The sequence below is a fragment of the Macrobrachium nipponense genome, chromosome 3, assembly GCF_015104395.2.
Source record: "Macrobrachium nipponense isolate FS-2020 chromosome 3, ASM1510439v2, whole genome shotgun sequence".
Lineage (NCBI taxonomy): Eukaryota > Metazoa > Arthropoda > Malacostraca > Decapoda > Palaemonidae > Macrobrachium > Macrobrachium nipponense.
In genome coordinates, this window is record NC_087202.1 from 85,255,280 (window position 1) to 85,271,198 (window position 15,919).

At 36.3% G+C, this 15,919-nt stretch overlaps 1 protein-coding gene across 1 annotated transcript; it reads left to right on the forward strand.

The window, feature by feature from the left end:
- The first annotated feature begins 1,055 nt into the window (after positions 1 to 1,055).
- Positions 1,056 to 9,155, forward strand: LOC135221873 (ER membrane protein complex subunit 10-like). Its single transcript, XM_064259831.1, has 3 exons — positions 1,056 to 1,261; positions 1,717 to 1,807; positions 8,989 to 9,155. Exons 1-3 carry the CDS (start codon positions 1,122 to 1,124, stop codon positions 9,055 to 9,057), a joined length of 300 nt encoding a protein of 99 aa, XP_064115901.1. The 5' UTR covers positions 1,056 to 1,121; the 3' UTR covers positions 9,058 to 9,155.
- The last annotated feature ends 6,764 nt before the right edge of the window (positions 9,156 to 15,919 follow it).

Below are 15,919 nucleotides of genomic sequence, written 5' to 3' on the forward strand. Positions count from 1 at the left end.
TTTCAAATTAAGCACAAACCCTCGTGTTAGGATCAGGTGATCAGGATCGGTGTTGTGCTCCTTAAATTATGCCAATAGGCATTGGTGTATTGTCATGTAAGTGGATAAGACCCCATTGACAAATGACCACTAGATTCTGTCAAGTAAGTGGATAAGACCCCATTGACAGATCTACAAGAACTCTTAGCCATAGGTCACATCCTCGCTGAGGCTCTTGAGACGAAGCAGACTACTAGCAATAGCTAGGAAGTCGACCCTTCGTCTAAACACATAGGAACCAAGGTTTTATTTATTTATTACCTACAACGTATGTTGTTTACCTGTATATTCAGTAATAGCTGTCTTTTACCCTCCACCAATGGTGTGAATCAGCTATGTATATATCTTGACGGGTAAGTTGAATGTATAAAAATGATATTGTTATGATACAATAAAGTTTTATACATACTTACCTGGCAGATATATACAATTAAATGGCCCACCCAGCCTCCCCTCAGGAGACAGCTGGAAGAAAAAATATGAATTAGAAAACGGGTATGGTTCCTATTCCCGCCACCCAGCGGCGGGGGGGTAGATCACCTGACCTACCTGCCGCGTGTGCCGCGAAATTCGAATTTCTGTCGGGGACGACGGAGTAATAGCTATGTATATATCTGCCAGGTAAGTATGTATAAAACTTTATTGTATCATAACAATATCATTTTATAAGCACATCCATATAGTATGTCAGTTAGATTTATACTATAGACTGATCCTGCTTTCTGACTTATATCTTTTCATTCATTATCATTTATGACCAAAAGTTCTGAGGTTTGTGAGTTAAAATCATTTATAATAAGCTTTTTAATTCTTGGATAAGAAAGAATTACCGTAATTCATGTGAGTGTATGTGTAATATGAAAATTTAGTAGTACGTACTGTTACTCCCACATTGACTTTGGAGAAAATGCATAGACAACAATTTGGTTATAAGTGTGGAACTGTCTGCTTTGGTGTCAGAGATTTATTCTTTGTTTAATTTATTAATTGAAGTTTAAGGTGTCTCTAAATTTTAAAAAAAGTTTATATTTTCTTTACAGTGCCAGTTGTATGAAAGCGGTTTGTCAGAGACATTCAATCTGATGGTAGATTCAGCTGGATCATCTGTTGTTGGTGTAGGATTAGTTCCTTTCGTTGCTGTATGCCGAGGAGAAAGCCCAGAGGTTTCAGCAGTTCAGCATAACACAACAGTTATTATTCGCTCTCCAACACCTGCACCTGTGTATGTATCCTTTGTGATTAGTTTTAGTCAAGAGGTTTCTGTAAGGTGATGGTGAAGTCTGCTGTCTATATTCCAAAAACTGAAAAATCTGAGTGAGGATTTATTGTTTGTAACTGATTTTTAATGTTAAGGAATACAGCTTTATCAAAATTCTGGGGAAACTTTCTTTTATTGTAGCATCACATCTTTGCAATACTAATATAAAGGTATAATTTTTACTTAATATACACAGGCATCTGTTCAATTTTGTGGGCTTATAGTATTGAGAAAATAATCACTCACATCATTTATGTATTATGCTTTAAGATATTGCCATTGATCCTGTTAACTATTTCAGTTACTAATAAAATTTACTTCCAATAAATGCCATGATACCCCATGTAATTAAAACTTTTTGTGTAGTCCCTTTCGAATTGTTTTTCTGCTCTTAATCACATTTCTTCATGTATTCTCAGCCCTGACACTGCAACATACATTGAGAAGATGGAAGCCATGAAGAATGAAAAAGCTGAAGGAAAAGACAATCGATCATTCTTGGCTAAATATGTAAGTAGTCTTAAAAACAAGTAAAGTGTGGTGTTGATTTGTTTTTCTTATAGTATGCTACACTTATAAGTGAGTGCAAACCATGGTGCTTTACATTTGCTGAATCTGCTGTTACAATGGAGACCATCCAAGATTTATGGAATAACTGTTATGTATCACTAATTAGTAACAAGTCTGAGGCTTCCATTTTATTTACTTATTACTACTTACTGCTATGTCACTCTTACTGCCATGAAGATAAGTAAGATTTCATAAGAGAATATAGCATGTGAATTGCAAGAAATGGGTCACTTATGCTACCATGATCACTTCTGAACAGTTTTATTTTCTTCATCTGTTGATTCTTATCCTGTATCAGTGTGTTTTTCCAGACTAGATCTGCAGAAATGTCTCGTGATATTCTAGTTAAATGGCAGAAATTAGACAGAGTGCAATCTTACTATACAGAGGATTTGTCTATTAGCAATGATATTAACTGTTAGTATTGACATTAACCTCAGTGTCCAATGGATATGAAAGCACTGCAACACTTATGGTTCCTTGTCATCTTAAGGACTGGGAAGCAACATGCTGAATGCCTTTGCATGGAGAAAGATTAGAAAGTTCTGATCATCTTGGTATGTTGGTATGTTAGGTAAGAGAGAGACATGAAGTTCAGTTGATAAGGTTAACTTGGCAGATTCTTGACTTACAGTACACACAGCAATGTAAACAACATGCGAGACTAAAGATAATAAGCTTCATGCATATGGATGTAGGGAGAAAGTATGGGAGCAGGTAACATTCCAAGCAGCTAGAATGCTCACCTGACATCCCTGTATACACTGAAATTGACTGCATACAACAGTAATTGGGTGCTATATGGAACTTGTCAGCAAGCATGCAGCCATCAAAAGGATGAATCTCATGTATTATAACAGTAGATGATCACATCTGGATATTATTAGATTATGTATTTTTTTTACTTTGCTCTTATATTGAGGTGTTAATTCTATATTAAGAAGGCAGTAAGAAAAAGAATAGATACAGCATCAATCAATTAGGTTACTTAACTAGTAGATAACTACGGTAGCAGACAGAGCAGAAACTTATTACATTGGGAAGTTTACTTCTCAACAAGTAGACAGAATGTAATTTTGGTGTGGTTTAAAATTCTTGGTTCGAGTAAGGTGGGGAGATTGTATTATAAATGAAGAATTTTCTGCCGGATATGGTGTGCAATGGTTTTCAAATAAACATATGCCGGTTATAAAGAGGGATAACTTTGTGATGAGAAGGGGGAGATGGGCAATCACTTTGAGAAGTCATGGGTAGGAATTAGCAGGACAACATTAAGTGGGAGTGCACAGAGCACACTATCATGGAAAAATGGTCTAATTGGTGGCTGGAACTAGATGAAAAGTTCAGGTAAAAGAGGTACAACTCAGAATAGAATAGAGAATGTGCATTAGGTGGCTAATGAATACAAGTACTGTATGTATAGTAATGTTGATGATGATGGTAAGAATGTTGGCTAATCAAAATGATTGGCTAGCCAAGACCATAGTGTCTAGATTAATGCAAGTGTCAGGACCTGCTCAACTGATCTCTGAACTTGAGGACTTCTGTAACAAAGTGGCAGTCACCTTTGTGTAAGTTTCTGAAGAGTAGTCAGAGAACAAAGGAATGCAGTAGAAAGTTGTGGGGTTGTATAGTTACTGGATAGATCTAGCACCTGTGGAGAGCTAATTGAGATCTTGGTTGCAGTTAGTGTAATTGATTGTATAGACAAGATAAAATTTGTGGCAGTTAAAATAGACACAAGTTATTTGAAAACCACCTTTTGTAAGGCCATTTGCTTTAGTGTTCTGCCTATTTTCAGGTTTTATAAAACATTTAAACCAGCAGTATAATGAATACTTTCTAGACTCATAGTGCTGGCCTGAAAGGTTTATTCTCAAAGTCTGTTAAAAAAAACTGTTGCAAGCTGAGATTACAAATGTGGACAGCAGCGTGGGAAGACACAAAATGTTACATTTATTTAGAAAATGATAAAATGTTAGTCAGAGTGCAGTATAGCTGGAACTGAAGGGATGCTCCAGAAATGTACAAGGACCAACTTGGAATACTTCTTAAAAAAAAGCTGTGTAACTGCAAACCTTTTTAAGAAACAGGAAATTCCTTGTCTCAGAGTATTCACTATACCCCATCATATACAGAAAACTTTTTAAAAATTCATAACTGTCGTTTACTCTTTTTCCCTATCGTAGACTTAGTGGGTTGGAAGATGATTCATGCATTTCAGGGACTTCCTAGAGGCATCAGTCTTTTTATTTTTCTGTTCTTAGAATTCTAATCAACAAGGGTTTTTCACTTGAGGAATAATGTTTACCTAGGTTACATCTGTTGTGCCCATAATTCTCATTTACCAACTAAATAAATCAGGAGAATCTGTCTGTGAAAGTCTGTGCCAACTCTACTTCAGTCAGTTCCATTGCGGCCTTTAGGTATAGAACTATCACATTTTGAAAGTTATTAATAAATCCCATAGAAAGACTTCACAGGTTGCTACACAGACTTTTTCCTGACGAACAAATTGAATTTGTAGCAGGTGAATTGGTTCATCTGTTGTAGTTCCCCATAGGGGGTTAAGGCCATCAGTGCACCTCTCATGGTGCACTTTAGGCATTATAAAGGTGGTTGTCAGTGTCCCTTCAGCCCCCAGCTATCCCCACTTGATAGCTTTTACTGTACCTCTGTTCCCACTTCCTTTTTTATACTATCTTGGTTGTCCATCCACTCAGAGTCCCTCTTCACTGCAAGTGCTAAATGGCTTAAAATGCTCCATTGCATGGCTCTATGGCCAAATTTTCAAAAATCAAACCAATCTGTTGTCATTAGTGTTTCCAGAGATAAACACTTCTTGTAACTATCCGTGTGTTGCCATACGTCTTCCTTTTCCTGCAAAAGGAGTAAAGCTTTCTTTCTTTATTTATCCAAGGTATTGCTTAGCAAACTTTGGATTTTAGAGACCTCGGTTCTAAATTCCTTCTCTTATAATTTCATAAGGGAGGATGAAAATGATACCCATCATTGCTCAATGAACAGTTTCCCATGCAGAAGGATTACCAGAGATCCCATTATGGTCTTTTTAAGGAAAATGGTCAAATGTGTTAAAGGTAGAACTTGATATGCAAGTTTTTTTAAATGCAGTTTTGGTTGTACAAGTTATTGCATTTTAGAGTAATGAGGTTATCATCACTTCATACTTACTGTTCATTAAGCGTACTTTTTTTTTTTAAACTCAATTGGAATACCTTGGTTCTAAAACACAGTTTTGAAGGATTCAACTACATAGGGAGAGACCTTGGATCTGATATGAGAAGTGTTGGTGATTCATTTATATTAAAATGACTCCTTGAAGTTTTTTCAAGAGCCATTTACCTCTCTCTTGAGTATAGGTTTAGCATAAGTAAAAATGTTGACCACAAAATTTTAAATTTATTTCTTAGGTAAAATTTATTTATGTTGAAACTGAATTCATCCCAACCTTTCACATTTATTTATACAGTAGAGCCTCGGTTCTCGACGATAATTCGTTCCAGAAGGAGCGTCGAAATTCGATTATTTCGAGAACTGAATCAAGTTTTCCCATAAGAAAAAAATAACTGAAAATGGATTGAATCCGTTCTTGACCATCAGTTATTACCCTAACCTTGCCTTTTTATACAATACATTACATGTAAATTACAACTAAATAAGTTAAAAGTTAAATAAATATCATGTTAAAACGTATATTTATAATTTTAAATGTATAATATACAGTATAAAAGAAAACTAGCATAGTCTACGTCCAACCGATTGTTGACCAAGCGCCATAGGCTACCTAGGTAAATAGGTAAGTAGAACGTAGTGCATAAAACGTGTTGCTAACATAATAAAAACATTGAAAAGCAAGTCTAATTATTACAGTAAATTAATAGACTATTAAAAATTAAACCCAATTCATATTTATCAAAAACTTGCAAAAATTTGCCTACAGTAAGTCAGCATTTAAGGACGTAAACAAACCATAGCGCAGCCCTGGTGGTTTATATCGGGACTATGGTAGTAAACAAACCATATCTTGCTATAAGCCTAGAGACGTTTACATTCGATATTAATTTATGGTAAATCTTTTACGGAGTCGACTGCAAACTGTATACAAAATTGCTTGAAAATTATCTTCAGTAAATGTAATGTTATGATACTAACGATTTTGTTTCATAAATGTCCTTATAAAAAAGGTGCGTCTTTTTACGGCAAATTATCCAATATCAGGGCTGGTTTCAAGCTTATTGGACTTTGGCAATTATTATGGTAACTGCATGGTACATATATACGTACGTATAAGTAAAAGAATCTTCTTAATGTCTTTAATTACTATACCATTACGTACCAGCATCTCTTGAGTTTAATATCAAGTAACTCTTTTCTCTTTTTTTTTTTTTTTTTTTTTTTTTTTTTTACGAGGACGCTTATAAACGAAGCATACAGATTGCGTTCGTTACCGCGCACGCGTTGCACATGTAAACTGTGTCACTACCAGACCTCATACGTAAACATTGACGTCTTTTTACAGTAGACATAAAAGAATCTTCTTAATTTCTATAATTATTCTATACCATAGCGGCTTCTCTGATTAAGCTAGGCTAACCTCCTCTTTACCAGCAAGCTTAACAAAGATTAAGATTGCATTCGCTACCGAACGGCACACGTTACGTATGTGACAGTGGTTTCACTACCAAATTTTACACGTAAACAATGACGTATTTTTACAGTAGATATAAAAGAATCTACTTAATTTCTATAATTAATGTATACCGTAGCGGATTCTGAGTTAACCTAAGGCTAAGCTCTTCTTTACCGGCACGCTTAAAAAGCTTAGATTGCGTTGCTACCGAACCGAACATGTTACGTATGTAACTGGTTTCACTACCAAATCTTACATGTAAACATTGACGTATTACAGTACGACATAAAAGATTCTTAATTTCTTAATACTACGCACTTAATATGGCATAGTGGCTTCTCTGATATAAGCTATGACTAACTTCTTCTTTACCGGCAAGCTTAACAAAGCTTAAAGATTGCATTCGCTACCGAACCGCACATGTAACCTCCATACATAACATTGCCTTTACTCCAAACCTAACACTTAATACGTATTGCATTTGCTACTGAAACGCGCGCCTCAAGTGTGAGCATGGTTTTAGAATATTACGCTTGAAAAAAATCAAGCAAGGGTGCTTGATTAAATCTTTTTTCGCTCATCACTTTCATGCACGAGGAGAGGATAGACGAAACTAAAGGTTTATTTTGGAGTTGGAAATGATGGAAACATTTTGAAGAAGGAAAACGCGAGATGCCATGTAAACACTTTTACATTATTTCAGAGATTAACAATAGCAAAGGTTTTAATAGATAGCCAGTCGTAATGTTGGGACCCATGATGAATCAAAAGGTAACTGCGTATAGAGTTGATACCACCGAAAAAGCAAACGAAATGCGCGCAAGGTGTACAAGGACACAACACATGTTTGAATGTTTGCAAACATTAGTTGCGGACTTTAAACAATGCCGAGTGGCGTCACCAGTGTTACAACCATTTTGCTAAATTATGCTAGTCGGTCCAAGCAAGAATTTATGCCAAATATGGTGCAATTTTGTGCCAGAATTATGCTATTAATCTACCATTATCTCATTTCTCTAATACATTTGAGCTTAAAACAACGATGTAATGGAAATTTAAAACATTTATATATTAGGTGAAATGATACAAAGTGACGAACAGACAATATTTATAACTAATAATTTGATGATCTTTACATGTTAGGAAACTCGTAATAAAACACCATTTTTCTTTAATAGATCACATACGCAATCACTAGTACACTATTTGATATGCAATCACTATTATACTATTTGACAAATGTGTGAAGATCACACATACAAATGTGAAGAAAAACAACAAATTTTACTTATTACTGCATCATTATCATGCCACTCAGAACCATTTTTCTTTAACAGGTCACATAAACAATTAATAAATACTTGAAAATGTGTGAAAATTACTTCAAATATAACATTTTGTTATTTACTGATATTTACTGAAAAATTAAAACTAAAAAAAAAGGTAAACAAACAAACCAGTCTCTACTCAAGAAGAAAAACATACGTACTTATTACTTGATCATTATCATGCCACTGAAACACTATTTTTCTTTAACAGATCACATACACAATGAATAAATACTTGGAAATTGTGTGAAAATCACTTCAAACATAATTAAAATTTTGATAACTACTGAAAAAAATAAAACTTAAAAAGGAAAAAAAGTAATTCTTTAACTCATGAAGAAAAACATTATTAACACTTTACTGATCGTTTGTTTCATGCACTGTGGGTATTTATTTATATTCACAAAATTTAACATTCCTTAGTTGGGTTCAAACTTAGCAATTAACTCATTTGTTAGTGCTGCTTTTGAGGCAATTTCACTTGAAGATACATTCACTGTAGCTGTGTATGAAATTGAGGAATTTTCTGCATTTTATTTAAAATTTTAGTGAAAATACATTCTAAAATTGTACTAGAACAGTAAGAAGCATAGTGTGAAAGAAATTATGCTAAGCTCCAATTCTTGGGTCAAATATGCTAAAAAACATGAAATTATGCTACATTTGGTAGCACTGGATGACGCAACTAGCGGGCGGCTGGCGAAACAAGTTTTGTTACAAACATCATATGGTCAGGGGTCGGAAACTGGTTTTTTGGTTGAAAACAGTATACAAAGTTTATTGGAAATTTAGTGGCGAATACGATTATGTCGAGTTCTAATACGGTCGTGAACCGGGTCTCTACTGTATTAGGGCTGAATTATCCAACAACCTTTCACATTTATTTTTAATAGGGCTGAATTCATCCCAACATTTCACATTTGTAGTGAATCTCTGGTTTGCCGAGTTCTTCCCACAAAGGGATTTCTCAATTACTTTTTCATCACACACAACAGGTATTTACACTCAGTTTACCCTAACCAGAAATTAAGTTCTTAGTAAAAGCAAGAGGTTTGTGTATTTTTTAGTGAGTAAGAGATGAGTTTTCAATAAAACAAGCAACAGGCTAGTACTAATCATTTTTTTTTTTTCATCTCTTTCAGTGGATGTACATTATTCCTGTTGTGCTGATAATGCTGTTCTCAGGAGGTGGCCAGGAAGGAGCTCGCTAAACCTCTCATAGGAGTGTAAATTATTTTTTTATGAGAACAGTTGATCTCATTCACTTCTTTCCTGTTAAGTTTTAGCTTTTGATTGTATATGTGCTAGTGCAGAAGAAAAACCTTCTAGAATTTAATACAGCATAATAGTTAGTCACTTTTAGCACTGTTAAAACATTGTACAGAATATGCTGTATGAGGAATAGTATCTGTATGTTCTTTTGAAGTGAAAGTTTGAATGCAGCAATTACAGTATAGTTGCTTGTGTTTAGTTATGTTTGATGGAAAGTGGATGAATGATCTTAAAGAAATTAAAAAACTGTGAATAAGTACATGTAGGTAATTGTATTGCTATACAAATTCATGTAAATCTGCTTGTGTGTTTTTTACTTAAACTATAAACAAATATGTTAAATGTACGTTTTAATTTTATCCTTTAGTATTGTAGCTGAGTAATTTTTCAATTGTGAAATATGAAATTTAATGCACAGATATAAAAGAACTGTTGCACAACAGGTAATAGCTGAATAAATATAAAACAAATACAATTTTTAAATTGTAAAAGACATTCCATAGATAAGAGAAGCAATAAATATACTTTAGTTTTGTGTAATTCCATAACTCAAACCCTATTCCAAGACATGATCTGGAAACTAAACTAGTTTAGAGTCACAGCATGATTATACAGACAGTGTCAAACTTGAGGTCACATATGTAAAAAGTTCTACTGTACTATCATACAATCTGAGGGACTCTGAGATCAGCATTACTGTTGCTGTATAAAGTAACCATATGGTTACTAGACTATTAAAGTCGAAATGTAAATCTTCATCTGGATTTAATGCTAAAAATCTAAGTCTATTCATAATGAAAACTAAGGCTTAGCTATAAACTGAAAATGGTAAACCCCCAATGTCTACTGTGTGACCAAATAACAATGGAAAGCGTTTGGCATTTATGGATGGTCAAAACCTATGGAAACTCAGTAATTCTCCTGGTCTGTCACATGCATCCAAAAGCCAAGTAAATCATGAGAGTTAAAGGTAAATATACTTTAAGATATTGGAGGGAGAGTTGGAATGTGGTTTTAAATTGGATTATCATTAATGAATGAAGCTCCATCTAGGTATTTTCAGTGCAATCTTCAAGGAAGTAGTAGTGTATAAGGAATCTTGCTGTATTACAGTATTTAATAACAAGGAAGTCCAGATTATGTCAACTAATAAAGGCTAGTGAACATTTGCAATAATTTTTATTGGATACTTAGAGCTATACTAGTTCTGAAGCATTTCAATGTCTCATTATTGTAGCAATGGAATGGGTTGATGCTAGATGAAAATCTAGAGTGAATATTCATATGACTCACCATAGATTGATTTCTAAATTAATTAGGAAGAGCAGGTTTTGGACAAGAGTTCATCATTTGCTTGTGATTTAGTAACACCTCATTAGGTGCACTGCAGACATTTACTTAGGGATCCTTGCAGTGTCCCTTCTGCCCCTAACTGCAACCTCTTAAATTAATTCTGCCATACGTCCATTCATTTATCTTCCATCCAGTAATTTTTATTTAAAAAAAAAAAAAAAAAAATTATTATCTGAAGCAAACTCCCAAACATAATAGAAAAAGCTTTCCCTATGGCCAGTTGGAAAACATGAAACACCTTTAATATTTAAATTAGAGTTATTTAGGAATTAAACCTAAATTTAAGCAAAATTGAGCATAATAAATGAAAACGTTATAAAAAAAAAGGGGGGGGGGGACAAACATTGGTTAGAGAAATGTGTGAAAAGTCGTCGTTGACAGCGATAGAATAATAAATAAAGCATAAATGAAGAAGCCTGATATGATAACAGACAAAGGAGGAAGGAACTACTGGTAAATTTTTGTAGTGTGAAAAAGTAAATTAAAATTTTGAACCTTTTCTACTTATCACCCAGCATGCAGTATTAGTAGTAGATTTTGCATAATGCAATAGCCATATCAGTTAGATAAAGGTGAACCAATGACTAGAATCTCACTTTTCACATATCTGCCTAGAGAGAACAAGGAGAATATGGGAAACTTAAAGACAGTATAGGCCGGGTATCATATAGTAAACCTTAAATCAAACAAGGGAGCCGTTTAATAGTAAAGATCCTCTTTTATTACTACTACGAGACGATACCGAGACTGAGTAGTAGTAGTGGCCTCACGCGTGAAGCCGTGAACCCTAATGTACTAGTTGAACTGATACAACCCGTGTGAACAACACTACTACCTATTTTGACAGAAGTGGAGGAACTGCGGATATTTATTCATTTTAAACAGTGCTGTAAACAAAGTGGAGTTATATATCACGAGTGGAGGACAAGTCAAGGCAGAATACAAAGCTGAAATATTAAAAAACTAGAAAAAAAACCCACGATCAAGTACAGAGCCGTTGTAAAGGCAAAGCTCCTGCCCACGCGTGAATGTCATTTGTCAAATTAAATAAACCTCATTTACACATATTCTTTATAGTTATCGCTAACAGACTAGGCTAATACCTGGAGATGGAAAACAGTGGGACAACAGTTTCCAGTAGAAAAGCAAAGCGGCTTGAGAATAAGAAGAGGAAGTTAAGGGCCTATCTAGAACTCGTGCAGAGCAACTGCCAAGAGACCGTTGCCCAAGATCCTAAGAAGGTTGGGACCAATAGTAGCATCTTATTTCTTTTTTAATTCATTTCATCAAACTAGTAGAAGGCCATAATTCATTGCTGAAGGGGTGTCGCAACCCCCCTTCCCCTAGCCAGGTCAGGGCATGTTACCCTAAGTTAGGTTAGGTAGGTAAGGTCTGGTTAGGTCAGGACCTGCCATTATAGCCTAGTAGTTAAAGGTTAAGTCGGTAGGGTAAATTTAACTAATAGTAGTACCTACTACTAAACACGGTAAAATACATTTGACCCCCCAATTCCTAGTGGCTTTCGTACTAGGTACCTAGTATATGTGAGATATGGAGTTGTTACTTTAGAAATACGGTCTATTTAAGTACGAGTCCCAGTCAACGACTGGCAAGCTTAGAATTACTACTATCATCTATTTAAGTATGAGTGTCAGTCGGTGACTGGTAGGAATTGGGCTATGCAACTACCGGTATAGCCTGTTGTAAAGTTCTACTCTTTTGAACACCCCAGGTTAATGGTGCAGATTTATACACATTCTAATAGGGTAGCATATGCATAATGTCTGGCTAATTCTAGCTACAGAAAATATCCATGAGGGGCAGTGTTTAGCAGTATACAGCTCTTCGTGAATAGACAGACATGTAGGAGCATAAAACTGTAAATTTCTCAAATTATCTTGCCTTTACTGCTCTATAGCTAGGCTATACACCCTTTTCCTGTAGCCTATTGCTCAGTAAAAAAATTCTAACAATATAGTACCTACTAAATAGGTATCTCTATGACAGGATGTCATGTTACATGTTACAGGGTCCTGAGAGTACAAAGCCCCCCCACCGGCAAGGGTAAGTCATATTGCCTTAGGTTAAGTGAGGTCAGTATGCATCTCAGTTGAAATACTATGTCTTTGATCTGCATTTAAACAGGCTTTTGATGAAGAAGCAGTAAGTATTAATCTTTTGCAAGTCAACTTTTATTTACCTTCTATCTGTACCCAACAGTGATAGGGGACTTTGGGAATTCGGTGTTTTGGGTGAGGGAGAACACACTTAAACAAAATGGCCATGTACCTATATGTTCTGGGAAAGGGGGACAGATACGCAAACCCTCAGGGAGCTATATGTTCCACAAAAGGCAGCGGCTGAGGGATGGTGGGGTACTCGTGGGTGGGGGCCAGCATGTAGAAGGTATGAGTAGGTAAAGAAGGTGTGGGGGTGTTAAGTAGAGAGACCTAGATGTAGGCTAAATAAGAATTTATCAACAAAGACTACTACATCTAAAGTGCTAAAACTGCAGGAAAAATCAATTTCCAACATAAAAGCAGGCATGGAGGCAATACTTAGAATGACCTCACTAAGAATAAGGTTTGAACAATGACTGTAAAACACAAAAGCACTTATCCTAAAGCAGTGGGACTCACCAGTCTTTTATTCGTTCTCATATGGAGTAGGAAAAAACTCAATGTTCTCAATGAAAATTGCGTAACGATGGTATAATGCAAATATTTTTATGTAATTAATGCAATGATATAAACTGAAATCATGATAACTAATAGGCCTGTAATCACATTTAATATGGAAAATTTGGCTACTTTAAGAATAAAAAGACCACGGTGTTGATTGGACCATAACCCGTAGTTAACTAATGTAAGAAACGAAATTGGCTTAGCTGTACTGGGTGGGTGACCAGTCCTGTGATTGGTTGAAAGACTGGTAGGAGGGGGTTTAAGGGGTGGCAGAACGGTGCTTGGCCGCCCTTATCCGCAATTTTAAAGATTGTTGGCAAGAAGGGTTGTATTGACAAGAGGTAATATTGAACTGCATGCACTTGCCACAGGGGTTACAGGAGATTAGCAATGTTTAAGGGGGTGGTGGAACAGAGCTTCGCACTTATCCACAATTTTAAAGATTCTTGCCAAGAAGGGTTGTACTGGCAAGGGTTAATACTGCGCTGCACGTGCTCGCCACAGTGGTTACAGAAGGTTGTAACATGATTGGTTGGATACATGTTCATTAGTCTATCCCCCCCAAAAAAAAAAAACTCTATTTCCCTCACTTAGAAGTTGGTGTGTTAACCAAAAGCTCCCCTATAAAATGGCACATGCACTGTAGCATTCGGTATAGTAGAAGTAGTGGTAGCTGAAGTTTGACTGTGAAACGGCTACATTTTCGGTTTATTTATTATCTATTTTCACTTGTATTTCGTGTTCCAAACATGTAGAACAGTAACACACTACATCCTTCTCCCAGGTGATTTGCCCCACCCATAAACTGCTTTCCCATCAGTCCCCCCCCCCCATACCGTAGGATTGAGTTCTGGGGTAATAATTCTCCCCATGGTCTCCCCACCCAAATCCCCACCTTCCCAATGGGTCCCCCTTACCATAGGATAGAGTTCAAAGGTAAATTACAGGTTAATTACAGCCAACCCCCCAAAAATAACAGTGAATTGTTAATAAGCAACCGAAATGCTATAGGAAACTGCAAATTCCAAAGAAATACCCGCCTCAGAGTTATTAGCTAGATCTACTGACATTATTATGAGACTGTGATTTGTTGTTAGATACATAGCCTAAATCATTTATTTTTTCCACTTATAATTGTTTTATGCATCCTGGCCAGGTCAAGGTACATTGCCCTAAATCAAGGTTAGGAAGGTAAGGTCTTGTTAGGTCAAGTCACAGCAATCAAGGAAAGGTTAGGTTTGGCCCATTTTTATGGTCTGATTTCTCATGCCTACCCAGCTCCCTTGTCTGTATCTGCTCTATGGGGTAATATGCAGATTAGGGAGATGGGTAGCTGTTGGTAATTTTGCCTCCTAGTGAAAACTTTCATAGAATGAAACTTACTCTATGTCTCAAGTGTTACTTGGGTTGGTCCATGGGGAGGGGGGGCTCCAAAGTCCTCCAATCAGGTCAGGGCACAGGACTCAATACCAGGTTAGGAAGGTCATTTCTGGTTAGGCAAGGGCATGACACTAGGAAAGGTTAGGTCAACGTTCTTTTGGTTAGGTCGTAGTCAGTGCCAGACCGTGTGTCCGATTGGAAATTAAGTCCTGCAGCTGATCTGTTTCCAATATTCAGTGTTACAGGGGGCCCAAAACTTTCCCCCTTCCCTCCCATCCATCCCAACCTGAACTAGAATACCTTAAATTGTATAAGTAAAAACAAATTCTTTATCAGCCAAACCTTGCATGTTAGGTCCCAACTTACTATAAGGTTGAGAAGTACAGTTAGAATGCACATGTTTTTTTGTTCTTGCCTCTTTCCTGTAAATTAGTTTAGATATTTATCATTGGAAGGGATTATACAATTGCTAGATGGATAGGAGTCTTGATGTTTTATCAACAGCTGACCCCTGCTATTCGCGAAGTCGTCGTTCACAGACTTGCCTATGTGCAGATTTTTCTTTGGACCGTACATACTCAATATTCATGGAAAATTCACCTGTTCGTGGTATTTTCACTGAGAAATATTCACAAATTACAGTATGTCCATATAACTTTCGTGACTAAATGCACTGAATCCCGAGCCTGTCATGGCACATCCACCAGAGCTGTGATCCACTGCAGGTTGCAAGAGTAGTGCCATGGCCACACAGGAATCCCAGAGAAGTTGTACCCTGAAGCTTGAACTGTAGTACAGGCAGTCCCCAGTTATCAGCAATATGGTTTTCTGGCACTGGTTTAGCACCTAATCAATGCCAATCTGTGCCCAACAGAGGCGCCGATAATCCCTGAAAATTGTTTTATCATCAAGTTGTCGGAACGGAACCCCTGTCGATAACTGGCGACTGCCTGTAAATGTATGTACTGCACCCAAGGTGGTCATTAGAACAAAACACAGAACTCCCATAATCAGTCATAATTTGTAGTGTTGGGTCATCTCATGTTTAGACATGTATAAAGAAAATACCGCACAGGTAACAGAGCCATACGGGTAACAGAATTTTCCCAAACTCACTAAACATGCGAACACCCAAGATCATGCGGCATTGGACAGAGAATGACACTGACCACTCGGCTCCAGTTGTCGAAGAAACGCCTCAAAACCTGGCTGTGTGATAAGCACTTAATGAGCGCAGTGACCACCGGCATATGCTGGTTACAAACTTTACACTTATTCAATGATATAATTGGAAAGTTACACACTACGTAATTATAATATTAAATGTGACAAAGGCTATTATAGAACAAAGGAGGGCTAATTTCTCTCTTTTAGGAAAGTCCAT

Excerpts from the sequence above, each read along its gene's own strand:
- LOC135221873 (XM_064259831.1), top strand. The coding sequence starts at position 1,122 with ATGGTAGATTCAGCTGGATCATCTGTTGTTGGTGTAGGATTAGTTCCT. Across the intron at positions 1,262-1,716 it reads TCTCCAACACCTGCACCTGT|CCCTGACACTGCAACATACA; the intron begins GTATGTATCCTT and ends ATGTATTCTCAG. Across the intron at positions 1,808-8,988 it reads GATCATTCTTGGCTAAATAT|TGGATGTACATTATTCCTGT; the intron begins GTAAGTAGTCTT and ends CATCTCTTTCAG.